The sequence below is a fragment of the Microtus ochrogaster genome, linkage group LG7_11 (genome assembly GCF_000317375.1).
Source record: "Microtus ochrogaster isolate Prairie Vole_2 linkage group LG7_11, MicOch1.0, whole genome shotgun sequence".
Lineage (NCBI taxonomy): Eukaryota > Metazoa > Chordata > Mammalia > Rodentia > Cricetidae > Microtus > Microtus ochrogaster.
Genome location: NC_022032.1, coordinates 21,591,122 through 21,606,549, shown reverse-complemented (window position 1 = coordinate 21,606,549; position 15,428 = coordinate 21,591,122). Strand labels below are relative to the sequence as shown.

Here is a 15,428-nt window from a genome sequence, read left to right as displayed (position 1 = left end):
ATTAACACACTTTCCTCAAACTGAAGTTTTGCTCTATTCAAAAGCATCCCAGTATTCCAGCTCCCTTCACAGTAGCATTTGTTTACCCTGGGGAACCTCTGCAAGCCAGCCTGCCTCTGACATCCTGGGAAGGAAATCCTGAAAGAGGCGGTTGGGGCAAAGCATTCTGGGACTGTAGCAGCTCTTGTCCCAACTGTGCTCACTTGCCCAGTGCAGGCCCCAGCCCCCCTCTCCTCCTCTCTGCTCACCTCACACTCACCTTTGGCTTGCTGCCACCTAGAGCCCACACATCCAGATGCACACGCTGCTCTTTTACCTCCCACCAGGTGTTGTTTTCTCTCCCAGCTTTCGCACTCAAAAGTCCATTTCTACTCTGTCCCCAGAGCAACACAGCCGCCTCCTCCGTGTGAACCACAGAGGGGATGTTGCAGAACCGTGGTGCGCCAGTGGGGTTTTCCATTACACACACACACGCACATGCACACACGCGTGCACACACGCACACACCATGTACACCTCAGCTGGATGAGGGAAAATTTGCCAGATGTCTGCTGAACTTCCTTTTTTCCTCCCATTTTCATTTTAATTTTATCTATTTTCATGTATGTCTGTGTAACACTTGCGTGCCTGCCTGGTGTCCAACAGAGGCCAGGAGGGGGGGTTAGATCCCATGGAACTGGAGTCAGGGATGTTTGTGAACCATCATAGAGGTGCTGGGACTCAAACTCGGGTCTGTCCTCTGGAAGAGCAGCCAGTGTTTTGAGCTATCTCTCCAGCCCTGGGGCAGTCAGACTTTCTTTCTTAAAGACTTATTTATATTGTCTTAAAAATAGGCATGTGTATGTGTGGGGTGTATACATGTAAGTTTAGGGGCTCGTGAAACGCAAGCCATCAAATCTCTCGGGAGATGGGAGATATCTAGCGTGTGTACTGGGAGCTGAACACACGTCCTCTGAGAGAAAAGTACATGCTTTTAACTGCTGAGCCATCTCTCCAGCTCCCCATGTCAGACTTTCTGTGACCAAATACCCCTCTCACTCTGAGGTTATTTTTGTTTGATAGGCACTAGGAAGCCGGTTGTAATTTTCCAGAATTACAGTGGCATCCTCAGATCTGTGTCTCAGTGATGCATGAGGTCAGTTTCTCCCAAATCCATATACCTAAAACCTTTTTGTGACTCTGAGCAAAGCTTACCCTCCGTGGATTAGCTCAGCCCCAAAGGCCGAAGGTGCAGCCTGCGTTGTTCCTATGAGATGCACTCACCTGACTTGCCTCTCAAGCATTTTAATAATCTCCACTCTAGACACTGTTCTCTGTTACTTTATGCCCATTTTGAACCTTGGTCCCTAAATGCTTCCCTGGATATTCAGTAACTCTAAAATGACTTCTCTCTGTTCTCAGTATGACTCATAGTTATATTTGTCTTAGGCAAATATTTTGTTTTTTTTAAAAAATATTCCAAGTCGTGCAACTGATCATATTTATTCTTTGTGTTGGAAGCTGCGATGTTGACGGCCAAATTTTTATGCCTCTTTAAAACTGTAGCGAGCTGTGTAGCCCTAGATCTGTCTCTCCCTTTCCTACTTCCGTTCTTTTATTCTGTCGTCTCTTCTGGCTGTGTTTAGCTCTAGCTCCTCTTGCTAGGATTTGTATGCTTGCTCCATGTTGAGTAGATGGTGGAGATAAATGCACACTCCAGCCATGTCCCATTTGCCCAGAATCTTGAGAACTGGTGTGAATTCTGAGTCTGTGGATATTGCTTCTCTCCATGATATGCTGTAGAATTTAAACATTCAGCTATCCCGCTCAGACGCTCCTATCTGAGTCTGTAGAGATCAGGACCTTCGGCATCTGGACCTGTTGGCCTGGTAGATCTCTTGGCTGTGTAGCCAAATGAAACGTGGTCCCAGCAGCAGTACTGCATTGCTGAAGCGGCTGGATGGGCCATGGGAAGAACTGGTGCCAAGCTCTTACTAAACGCTTAGAAAGCGAACAACTTTAGCTCGGGGAAACTCGGGGCAGATTTTTGGTGCGTTAAATGGAACTTTCCCATAGTGGCTGCTTGTTGATTTGTTTTAAGAGGAATCCTGAGCTAACACATTCAAATACATGGCAGAGATCTTAAATTTATTTAGCGTTTAATAGCAACCTCCACGTCCACGCTTGCTATTTCCCCGTTTGTAGAGTGAATTCACCTGGGCCCCGACTCAGCACATCCCTGTAACACAGAATGTGGTTACATGTTTGCCGAATGTCGGCGTAAATGGACAACGGAGTAGATTTGATTGAATCCGTCTAGTTGTCCTGAGATCATACAGAACGGGCTCTACCGTGACTCTTCACAAAGAATTAACTTGGTTCTTCTGATTCCTAGACTTCTCGGACCGTTTAGTAGTTGCCTTAACAGACCTGTGTAGAGTGCCGTGCCATTCTTGGATGATACCAAGCTCAAAGGCATGGGGTCACTCGGCCCCTCCTGCCTCCTCGGCCAAGCCTCGTCACCTTGTCCTTTGAACTATTTCTTCCTTGCTCTCTTTGTCTCCATCCCACGCCCCCATAGCTGCCGCTTGCGGTGGCAGACTGTGCAGAGCTTTCTGAACGTGCCTTCCAGCTTTCCGTGGAGAATCTCATGTGTACCGGTGCTGAGGAAGACAGCTCTAATTAATTACACGAGACCTGAATAATGAATCTTCCGTGGGGCTTACACTGAGGCCTGGTGTCGTGAAAGAACTTCAACTCTGTGCCGTTTTAGCGATTCCTTCTAAGGCGTGCTGCCTTTCTAGTCAGACTTAGACCTTCATTTGTCCTGATCGCCAAGACACTGAATCAGGGAAGATTGTTGAGGCGTCCAGTGTGGGGAGCTTTAGGAACAGCGGCTCCACAAGGAATTCGCTTGCTGTTATAGATTTAGATATTTCTGTCTCTGCGTTTCTTTTCAAGAGTGAGAAGTTGTTGGTTGTTAAGCTACAGGATAGGGATTATTAGACACCGGTAGAAACATATGATAATCACTGACGTTATGTGTTGTGGGAGGAGCTATCTTTATTGCTGATCTGCTACAGAAGTTGGATCATAAAGCCCACCTTATTGCCCGTCATGCATTCATTTCATGCAACCAGAATTATAGCGCGTGACTATATTATTTTCCTTAATAATCACTGCTGGATTTCAAAGTCTTTGAAAGATAGTCATGGCGTTTCCTATTCTGTTTTAATATAGGTATTTATATTAATAGCATGATTTAATAAGATACTTTAAAGTTATATTGCATTTTTGAACTATATTTAATAAAAATAATAGGTATCTTATGTGTAGAAGAAGATTATAAGTTTGATATTAAATTAAGGAATCATCCTTCTGGTAAAATACAGTGTGTGTCAATTTAGTAAAATATATATCCAAAGCTAAGACATGCAAAGTAGATCTCAGATGCTGCAACGGCCTGTGGTTTTAGCTGATGATTTACTAGCTCTAGAGTGTTACCCCCATAGTTATAATGCAATATTGTGTTTGTATTTTGAAATCGTTGGGCATCTTCTGCTTCTGGTTTGGAGCAGAATATCTGTATCACTGATGTATTGGTAGGAGTCGCTCTGGTCACCTATGACTCACTCCAGAAATGTAGTACTCCTGCACACTGTGAAACTGGAGAATCTGTTCTGTGTGTGTTCTAATGGCTGTCACGGTCATTAAGTATATGAGGCTTCTGACGTTGTAATCAGATGTGATTCAGCCTGCTAAGTATCCATGAAGCAACATCTGCTCCGCGGAGTGACCTTCTGCTACAGAATGCTTAGCGTCTATTAGTGGATCAGAGCACGGAGCCGCCTGTTTGGGATGCGCTAAACTCAAGCAGGCTACTGCTGGTTAGCAACTAGCTCGTAATAATTTATCACAGTTAAATAAAGCTTTAAAAAACTCCATTAAATAATTATAGGGATTATATGCATTTCGAAAACCTTTGTGTTCGACCAAAATCACCCATTTAATTTCAGGCTTGGTTTGTTAAAATAAAAAAAGAAAAAATCTGAAATCTAAAGGCACATTAGGGGAGCTGTCAGATGTTGTTTTCTGTAGGTGTTAATAAATCCAGATGAAAAAAAAAAAGTCTGAAACAAATTAAAACCAAAAGCAGTTTTGCCATCTGTTGTATATTAATTAGAACTTTGCGTATCAAGGGTAAACTTGGTCTTTGAGAATGTCACCGAGCACCCACTTAATAGAATAATATGCAAATGCGTCAGGTAGTGGCTTTTCCACGCAGTTTTTAACTCTTAAGTTATCTCCAGCAGCTCTGGTGGAAAGCAGCCGCGTGCATGCGCACGTTCATACACACGGAAAAATATAACGGGCCTTTGTTTCTCTTTTTCCGCAGAGCAACCTGCAAACAACCAAGGGCAACCTACCCTGCAGCCTTTGCCGCCTTCCCACAAGCAGCACTCGGCCCAACATCACCCATCTATCACTTCTCTCAATAGAAACTCCCTGACCAATAGGAGGAACCAGAGTCCGGCCCCGCCGGCTGCTTTGCCCGCCGAGCTGCAAACCACACCCGAGTCCGTCCAGCTGCAGGACAGCTGGGTCCTTGGCAGTAATGTCCCACTGGAAAGCAGGTAACGCGACGCTTGTAGTCTTCAAACCATTTGCTCATCAAGATCACTCAGGGCACAGGGAGGGTACATGCTCCGATGGTCGACCACGCGTATTTTGAAGCCTCTAAATTCAAAAATAAACTAGTCCAGCGCTTTCCTCACTCACAGGAATTTATCGTAATTATAGCCCCAGTGTTGTGTCTTTTTTTTTAAGGCAGGTTCCAGATTGCTAGAAATTTCCTAGGCGCTGGATCAGGGAACTTTCTCATCTTTACACACGTTTTGTTCCTGATCAGAGGTGAGACTGCATCACCTCAGCAAAGGTGTTCCTCACCGCGATCCTTTTTTTCCACGTCTGTACTTCTCAGGCAGGTGGGGAGCGGAAGGAGGTATAAACAGCGCTTGTCAATCCCATGCGGCTTTACCCGGTGATCGTGATTGACAGCTGATTGGCTCTAGACTTACACTTCCACAGCCTCCGTGTTGACCATTTTTCGTAAGCTCATGGTGGGGTGGACCGCCCCCCAAGTGCAAAGCTTACAAGTAAGTCGGAAGGCCTTATGTCAAAAATAGTTTTCTGAAATGTGAGGGGATCAGACTCATTCTTTTAAACTCCCTTCTGGCATTATTTCCAGTGACACCCAAAATAGAGATCTGTTGGGCCCCTGCAGAAACGCCCTGGCCTCAAAATACAGCACCCACAAACCAAGCTTCCGGGTGAAAAAGCCATCTACTCTTTCTGAGTTCTATTAGGAAACTCCTCCTCCTAGGGGAACACAATCTCTCTCCCTAAAAATTTCATTCTCTGGTTGTGGTCAGACAAGTAGTTTCCGAACCCCACAAAAAAAAAGCCACTTGGACACGTTCGTTAATGTCTTCATTTCGGTCTTCTGGCTCGATCACCAGCATAATATATTCGGTGTGTGATTCAGTGGGGTTCTGAAATTAAGAGTTGTAGCATGGGCCAGGTTCTAGTGTCCGTCTGCTCACACGAAAGTTTGACTCTCAACAGCTCCCGGTTCATAACACTCCTGCTCCTTGAGGTTCACGGGGACAGTCACTGCTCCTCGGTGCTGTGGTGTGGACAAAGGGTCATTTACCTTCTTAGTCATTTCTGGGCAGCTTGGCAGCAAGCATCCTCTACCATGCCTGGTACTTATTTCCGTGATTCACTAACTTTTTATTAGGCTCAGAGGAAACAAATTATCACCATATAAAAGCTCAAAAATAGTGGACTCTGAACCCATGAGAGAATGCCTCCTGCTCCCCCCCCCCCCCGCCATTCAGAACCCATGGCCAACTTCGACATTTCGATGATCTGCTGGGTGAAGAAGCCTTCTCGTGATGAATAAGCTGCTATTTCTTGCCATCACTTGTTGGTTCTCTACCAGCTCTGCCCCAAGGATGCACTGAGGAGGTTCTCTCTGTCAGTTACCAACAATAAAAATCATTCCCATTTTATCTTTTCTTTTCTTTCACTGTTGACCTAAACAAGGTTACAAAGAACTCTTACCTTTTTATCTGTAGTGCCAGCCAATAGTAGTTAAGTTTTATTGTTTATTTTGTATTTCCCTTCTGGGAGAAATTAGGAAAAGAAATAGAAAGCAAAGGAAGCAAACAGAAGAATTCCCTTCATCCGAGACAAAGAACCATGTGTATGGATTTTTTTTTTCCTCACAAGGTTATTAGCAGGGACCTAAATTTACCTGGCTTAATTAATTAGTACCCACTGAGCATCTAATCAACACTGGTATACTATTGTCATTTTGTAAATTTTACTAGGAAAAAGTAATTTTCCAGTTGAGTCATCAAATTGAATATGGATAATTGCGTTGTGGTTGACAATAATTGTTTTGACAAAGATTTATGGAATATGTCGCGTTAAATCATCAGAAAGGTGTTTAATTTTAGTGATGTTGTATAACACAAAAGCCTCAAAAACAGTTCCTAAGAGAGTCGGGATTCCTGGAAGTCGTGTGTTACCGTGAAGACGTGTAGAACGCCTTTGAGAAAGATATGGTACCTCCTTGTTATTCCGTGTGTGGTCATCTGGGGTGAATGGAGTTTCAGAAGGAAAGTAGCTAGTTAGAAGACAAACCATCCTATCCGTGCGTAGAATCATTCCCAAGGGAAGCAGTTCCCAAGGATTTCTTCCACTTTAAGGTTGTACCCCTAATGAGACATCAATGGGATGACATAGTTTTGTGAATGGATATGGGGGAAGGGCAGTTAATATTATCTCACTAATGATTAGAGTAATGTGTTTAACATCTGCGTGTCGTGTTAACAAAACCCCCACCTGTGGTGTAGCTTTGTTGATCTTCTTGTTAGCCAAGGTTCACCTCTTATGGTGGTGCTAATAAAAAGAAATGATGTTTCAACTTGCAGGCACTCGGTGAATAACGCTAAGCCGCGAAGTGAAAACCTCACAGTGCACGGGCGCAGTGCTACTGTGGTTTCTTTAATAGTCTCACTTGGTTGGAACTCTCGAGGTGAAGAAGCAGTCTTATTTATCATTGATTTTTTTTCCTCTCTTTTAGTTAAGGTTCCCTATTGAGTATGATTCTCTAGCTCAGTTTCAGCTTTATTAACAACTTCATCCCGAGGCGCACCTGCCTTTAACTGTCCTTGGATCTAGGGTGTCCCCCCATTCCTGGCACGTAGGTAGCGTTTACACACACTTGTTTATTAATTACTTTCCTATCATCTAAGCGTTGTAAGCTGGAGAGTATAACATTCAGTTCTGGGGAATTGTGGGCTTAGATTTTCCTTCCTCTTACCTGTTGTCCTTTTCTTCTGAGGATGTAGATAATATTTGGTAAAATTTACCTGGAATAATCCCTGAATATCTGGATAATTTGGAAACTTACAGTTTATGTTAATAAACACAGAAAGGATACAAGCCTTTCTGCCCTGTCCTACATAGCTTTAATTTTGATTCATTAGGAAGCATTTTTATCTTTCACCAGGCAATGTCTTGCTTCCACAAAAATACGTATTTTCTTCCTCTGATAAATTTATTATTTGCTATTCCTGGAGACAGTCGATACTCCCACACACTCTATTTTCCCACGTGGTAACCTGCTTTGGTCCTTCTGCAACCTCCATTAAAACTCAGATATGTGAGATTCACATTGAGATTCGAATTAGCTTTGATGTCCAAAAATTACCTTACTCGGCAGCAATCGGCCCCTGCACTCAATACGGTACAGTGTCCTTTCCCGGTTCCTTCCCCTTAAATTCAGTTATCGCAGTTATGAGCATGAGTTGTCAGGATGTTGAGAGCCTAGAGCTAGCCTCCTGTCCTTTCTGTTGTCCTGCAGCTCCTTCTGTGTGTAGCCGTAGCTGCTACAAGAGGACGCAGAAGCCAGTGAAAAGCGTAGGCTTGACCTAGACCAGCAATAGCGTTTAAAGGTACCATGCAGGAACTCAGTAACGAGCCTTGACCCTCAGTGGTTGTTTGTCTCCCAGCCCCTAGTTTCCATCTATGAATTAAGTCGCTTAGTAGTTACCTTTTAGATGTTAACAAAGTAGTTCGTAGCCACTTAATAAATGATTTATTAAAGTCTCATTTTATTATGACATCTGTTTTGGCATTAATAGTTCATTAATTATGTTCCCATAGCTTTCTACCTAGAAGTTCAGTACTGCTCGGCTAATTATTAATGCATGAAATTGCATATTAAATTACCTCTTTATTAGTGCATTTTTAATTTGACTATTGAAAGCCCTGGGCTTCTTTTAATGTAAGATCAATCGCTATGCACTTTATGAGACAGAATCCTTAGGTGGAAGTGTTGCGTACTCACTGCTTTCTCCTTTTTCCTGCCTTTTCTCTGCTTTTAAATGGTCCTAAGGAAAAGCAAGGCCATCATACAGCATCAGGCCTGAGTCAGTCTCACCTACAGAAACTGCGGGCAGTCTCTCACACGTGGTGACCTTATGATACCAAGAGAAGCCTTTTCCACCTGAAAAAATTGTACATCCACCTCCTGAGCGAGAAAGAAATGCCTGTCATTAGCAAGTCAGGGAGTAGTAGGACCGTCTGTAGTTACAGCTATTGCTGCAAGTAAAACAGGCCTGGGCAGGTAGCCCATTAACTTAAATTGACTGGCTAAGGCCTGGCCTTTGTCAAAGGTAGCTTGGGGATACCCAGGGACTCCTGTGGGCAAAGAGAATGTCACACTCTAGAAAAGAGGTGTAAAAGAGAAGCCAAAGTTGTTGAACACAAATTTTAAAAACACACCTGGTCCTAGGGTAAGAAATTCTCAGCCATTAAAAGTTTTATTATCCTGTTTTTAAAATAAGCTTTTTAAAAATAATGGTGAAGCCATTAATAGAAGTCAGTTGGATCTTAGAGCAATCCTGTAGTCTTTACTGTAACTTAGGGTGTTCCTTAAAGCATCTGTAGGAGATGTGGTATGTGGGCATTTGTGAGGATAAGAAACCAAGAAGGGACCGGGCGATGGTGGCGCACGCCTTTAATCCCAGCACTCGGGAGGCAGAGGCAGGTGGATCTCTGTGAGTTCGAGACCAGCCTGGTCTTCAGAGCTAGTGCCAGGACAGGCTCCAAAGCCACAGAGAAACCCTGTCTCGAAAAACCAAAAAAAAAAAAAAAAGAAACCAAGAAGGGGAAAGAGAGCAATACAATGAAGAATTGTCCGGGTGCTACTTAAGGCATATTTGAAGTTGCCCCTTAAACTCCTTTTTCTCTGTGAAAGGAGGACACAGAACTAGTTCGGTGCCTTAGCTCTGTATTGACCGTGCACTTCATCCAGTGACACTTCTATAACATAAACCCCTGTTGTCCCTAACATTCAGAATTGAATCCCAAAGGGTGAAGTCTGTAGTCTCTCGGTCCTAGGCAGATGGTTATGAAAGACAAAGGTGAGGGTAGCCTTTGGACACAGATGTGACAAAGAACATGAAATTCTCTAGTTTCTATTTGATTTGCAGCAAATACGTAATCATTAATCATTTCTTAATTCATTCACACAAAAAGCTCCTGCTGAACTCTAAATACAGGGATCCCAAAGTAATACGTAAATATTTTTCTTGCTGTCTTGTCTTTACAGTATCTAGTGAAGACAGTGTATTGGATTGGGGCTGTAGCTCAGTGGTAGAGAGAGGACTCACCCCATACATATAAATCCCTGGAACATGAACCTAGCACTAAGAAAAGAAAAAAAGATGATAGATTGGATGATAAAATAGAATAAATTCAGTGAAGATATTATATTGAAGTCAAACTTATATTTATAAAAACATAAAACAACCAAAATTTGATTCTGAATTTAGCCTATGTATTTCTAGTATAATAATAAGAGTCTCCCAAACCATTTTTCACACTTACAGCATCCATTCTAAGAAAGTCTAAAATGCACAGGTGCTTTCAAAGATTAGCGAAAGTGAAGCCATGATTTGTTGACTATAATATTATCAGTAACCTATTATAGTGCTACAGACTTGTCTTGGTTGTATAGCAGACGTCATGCCAATAATTAAAATGAGAAAATCGACTCTCCATTGTCACTGTAGATGAAGGTCACTTGCATGAGTCAGCATTGAAAGCCAGTAGGTGCCCTAGAAATACAGTTCAGCATCTTGAGAAGAACAAACGAGTGTTTTGGATGCAGTTACACCCAGTTTTAATCCTAGCCCAACTTTTAAGTTAGTTAAGTTTGATAGCTTCATGTGTCCATGTGATGCATCGTGTGTACTCGATCCCCACCATCTTCTAGCCCCCTCACCCCTGTCACACACACACACCCCTCATCCCTACGAGCCCTGTTCTCGTGTTCATGTCTTTTTGTTTGTTTGGTGACCCACTGAACTTGATCAGAGACATCTGTGTGACCAAGATCTTGAAACTCTTACACCACTGAGTACGTAACTGAAGACCCTGATGCTGCCTTGTCCGGAGTGGATCGGTAGTCAGTAGTTCAGCAGGGAGGGGGAGAGGCCGATGAGTCCCTCTCCTGTCCACCGCTGACTCTTGACGGGGTTTTATGCAGACCCAGATCAGGCATCCACAGCTGCTGTGGGTTCTTCACAGACTGTGTCACGTGCAAGGGATAGCCTTTCAAAGCCTTTCTCTATCTTTTGGCTCCTAGATTCTGTACCCCCCCCCCTTTTACAGTTTTCCCTGAGCCTGGGTTGGTGGTCATATGAATGTCCTATTTAAGACTGAACACTCAACTATCCCTTTTTCTCTGAACTTGAATAGGCAGCCATGAGTTCCTGCTTTCGCCACCATTCATTGCAAAGAGAAGCTTCTCGGATCGAGGCTGAGAAAAAGTATAGGCGAAAATATTTAAAACCTGTTGCCCTATCAAGTTAGGCAAACTTGTTCCTTTACTTTTTTTTATCATTTACAGTACTGGTTATGAATTTATTACTGTCATGTGGGCCTCACATCCAACTCCACTCTTTGGTTACCCACATGGCAGTCATAACACTATTGTGCCAGTGGGCACACCTTGCCGGCAGGTTAGTATGGTACTTCCTCTGGGTCCCAGCAGGGTTAGATCACGGGTACCTTTCCTCTCCAGCAGCTTTCAAGACACTCTTGACTCTACGAACCTTATCCAGCAGGGAGGAAGCTTGCAACTCAATCCTGGCTTGATTTCCTAGTATCTTTGAGTCAAGGTCTCTCCATCTATTCTGTGTGGGCCGTCAAGAGGATTGGGGGAAGCCAGCATTGACGTTGGAGTCTCTAAGGCCTCCCTGACCAACAGCTCATAAGTGTCAAACCGGGCACTAGGATTTTTGCTTACTTACCCATGGCTTCTGTGAGTATCACTGTCCAGTCATGCAAAAATATCTCCCTTCAGAGTCTTTTTTTAACTCGTGTTTTTTAATTGACCTATAAAATGCCACGCTTTCCGATGGCTTTTTCATGCATTCTTCATTTGGGTTAATCCCACCACCTGGACATCCCTATTCCCTCCACTCCTAGCCTACATTTTAATTTTTATTGTTTGCTCGTATTTTTTTTTTAATTGAAAGAGTTGGAAGAGGGTCTTACTTTATTACCCAGGTATATCTCGAAATCCTAAACTCAAATGTTCATCATGCCCCGGCTCATAGCTAGGACTATAGACCTGTACCACACGTGGATCATGAGTTTAATCACCTTCAAATTATTGAAAGCGGAGGGCAATTTTTAACATAATAATAATCTGTTCAAAATAACGTTGAACAGGAAATAATGTAAATCGAGCTCCTGGCGCATGGTTTTTTTTCTTTTCTTTTCTTTTTTTTTTTTTTTTAAGTAATGACCAGATGACAATAGCAGTTACAGGATAAGGGCACCTAATTGGTTAACAATTGAACAAAACTAATATGTAACCAAGTAGCTGTTTTGTTTTCCCAGAAGATAAGAAATGCATTTGTCATACCTGGGATATTTATGCCTAACTCTATGTGTGAAGTAGGCCAAGCATAAAATTAAACCGTGATTAATTTTAGCGGAATAAAATCTCTTGGTTTTCCTCTTCTCGTCATTTTGCAAAAAATATGTGGATTGTTTTAGGCAGGAGCCCCAAGTGCCTTAATTTTGTTCTTAAGAAAATAATCTCCCAATAATAATGAAATGTTTCATATGCTTGGAACACTTAATTAACTAAAATGCTAAATGTTTGAAGTGAAAGAGAAAAGTCTTGCTGGGTGAATTGTCTCCACATCATTTAAAAGATAGAACTTCACTTTGAGTTTTATTTATGATATGAAAAGCTTTTGATGTGTTTTTGCCTGATGAAGCTACTGTCTAACCAGATGATAATTTTATTGTTTTTAAATTCTTATATATTTATTTGGTTTTTCAAGACAGGGTTTCTCTGTGTAGTGTTGGCTGTTCTGAAACTAGCTCTGTAGACCAGGCTGGCCTTCAACTCACAGAGATCCACCTGCCTCTGCCTCCCAAGTGCTGGGATTAAAGATGTGCACCACCCTACAGGAAAAATTGGAGTGAGCCAGGGTTTTTTTTTTTAGTAACAAATTGAGATGCCAAGAAAGTGTATACTAGTTATTTACTATAGGATTAATTCGTTTTTGAAGTCATAATTTCCATAAGTTGTAATACTGCATATTCAGATAACATTTGATTCTGGATATCCAGTAATTTGTACAAAATATTCCTATATGGTAACTAGTTTTTGTGATCCCTAGGGGTAACAAATTTTTAATTGCTTCTAATGCATTGCTTCTCTGTGAACATCATCAAACGAAAAGGTCACTGAGGCCTTTTCCTTGGTCATGGTTAATGTGACTCTGACTTCACTGCTGTCCTCTTCCAGATGTGACCTAGTCAGCCAACACTTCTTCCTTAGCAGCGGCCCTGTGAAGTTTTCTTCCCATCAGGCTTTCCCTTCCCACATGCTCTATGGAATTACATCTCTGTCCTCTCTGCGTGAAGGTTTTCTGCACTTGTGCTTTAGGTATTTTGTGTGTCTGAGTAGTTTATCTCTGCTTACTTTTTGAGTAATTGAAAATGGTGAATTTTTTCAGAACCTATTTTCCTATAGTTAGTATTTCTATAATTTGACCACTGTGGTTTTGCCAGAATTTCATCCTCTGGTTTCATTAGCAATCAGTTGTCACCCTGCCATAGCTAGCTGCGTGTCCTTCGGGCAACACTGTGGTTTCCTTTGGCCTGATTGTATCTTTCTCCTCTACCTTCAAGCCTGGTGAAAGCCTGTCTTCTGAGAACCCTTTCTTCTTGGCCCATAGGATGAAATTCTTGGAGATACAATTAACCAACTTAATAAGCTTAATAAGTTCCATTTGATACGCCTTCTGATTCTGCCATGACCCTCTTTATGATTTTGTATCATCTCACGTCATATATGACCACTTAAAATTCTTCTGCTCAAAACCATCCTGTTCCAATTACATCCAGAATAATGTATTATTACCACTTTCTGGTCACGGCATATGGGGCAAAGTTTTGGCTTTGAGGCAGATCTGGCTTAAACCGCTCACCATCTGATGAACTGCATGACCTTTGCCTTGATAGTCGTGTGTTTTTATCTCTTTTTTTATCAGGTAGGATTGATCGTGCTTTGCAAAGATTTTATAAGGTTTCATAGAAATGTCACCATTTTGCTTCACAGCCCTTGCTGCTTCCCAGAAATTCCTTCTTCTCCCATGGATTTAGAACAACTGAGTTTGTCTTTTTAAGGGCAAACAGCCCCTACCAAGGCAATAAAGAACCAATAAAGTCATAGCCACTCCCCCAAGAGATCGCAGGCTGACAAATTTTGTGAACAATTAAAAACTAACCACTAATTCCTCAGCTGCACTGATGCTTAGATGAAGAAACTTCCAAGCATGGGGTTTTGTTTTGCAGAAAGAGGATAGTAATACGAGGAAGACATTATTTGAGATATGTTGCCCTAGTAGATCAGGAAGCAAAGCCTGAATTTTTGCATTCATTCATTCATTCATTCATTCATTCCGCATTGTATTGTTGTTGCACAGTGAACCACTGTGGGGAAATTCATTTTATTACGGAAGACCTAAAGATATTGTGGCTGCTTTGTTTGTATGTTGCATATGCATGTGTTATGTATGAGTCTGTGTGCACATGTGCAATCTGATACATGTGAGCGAAGGCCTGATGTCATGGAGGTATCTTCCTCTGTCATTGTCTTTATGTTTTAGGCAAGACAGGGCCTCCTCCTGAATCTGGAGCCCACTGACTTTGGCAAAACTAACTGGGTCAGTGAAACTGGAAATCAGCTTGTCTCCACTGCCCCAGCACTGACATTACAGGCATGTGTCCTACACCTGTCTTTCTGTGACCACCCCCCAGCACTGACATTACAGGCACGTGCTCACACACCTGTCTTTCTGTGTCCCCCCCCCCCAACACTGACATTACAGGCACGTGCTCACACACCTGTCTTTCTCTGTGGGTGGTGAGGATCCAGACTCAGAGCCCTAGGCTTGCAGAGCAAGCGCTTCCCTGACTGAGCCATCTTCCTAGCTCCATGACTGCTTTTGAAAAGATGAGTTGCATTCCAGAACAAATTTCAAAACTGGAATTCATCTTATAGATGATTTTGTTTCTCCTTATCTTGATATCCACTGTGTTTGTGGAAGTTCCTGAGAAAATTTGGAAATTATTATAATAATGTATCAACCAATGCATGTTTGGCAATAGGATCGTGTATTGGTAGGAATGTTTCCAAATTGAAGCCATTAAACTAGTTTCTCTGAGATAGAAGGGTTTGGCTTTTGGGGGGTACAGTCGGGGAGTTGTAGTTTGGTGCAGGGTATGAAGCCCAAGGCCCAGACAGGCATGCCCTCCCTCACTGAGCTGCATCTCCAGTGATCTATCTTCTTCTGCAGCCCTGTGGTGGTGGCACACCCCTTTAATCCCAGCACTCTGGGAAGCAGAGGCAGTCAGCTCTCTATGAGTTTGAAGCCAGCATGGTTTACAGAGTGAGTTCCAGGACAAGCTTCAAAGCTACAGAGAAACCCTGTCTCGAAAAACAAAAACAAAACAAACAAGATGTTTATTCTTCTTATTTTGGGACAGGGCTTCACCAAATCCCCCATGACTGACTTTGGACTCACTCTATACCCCAAGGAAGCTTCGAACATGTAGACTTTCTGTGTTAGCCTCTGAAGTCGCTGGGGTTGCAGACCTGCACCAGGAGGCCTGGCTAAGAGTTCCTTGGTAGAAGCTCTGATATTCCAGTCTAATCATTCCTGAGCAGATATGCATTCACTGTGTGTGTGTGTGTGTGTGTGTGTGTGTGTGTGTGTGTGTGTACACATATACATATATCCTTGCCAGCTATGGCAGCACGTGCCTTTAATCCCAACACT

General features: G+C 42.6%; 1 protein-coding gene across 5 annotated transcripts in view; it reads left to right on the top strand.

Annotated features, from left to right (window-relative positions):
• Tenm3 (teneurin transmembrane protein 3) overlaps positions 1 to 15,428 on the top strand; it is a 1,721,676-nt gene that overhangs the window by 1,522,816 nt on the left and 183,432 nt on the right. For all 5 annotated transcript variants that reach the window (XM_026786916.1, XM_013352002.2, XM_026786915.1 and 2 more), the window contains one exon: positions 4,376 to 4,613. In XM_026786916.1, the coding sequence (XP_026642717.1) occupies positions 4,376 to 4,613 (238 nt within the window). The remainder of the gene's footprint in view (positions 1 to 4,375; positions 4,614 to 15,428) is intronic.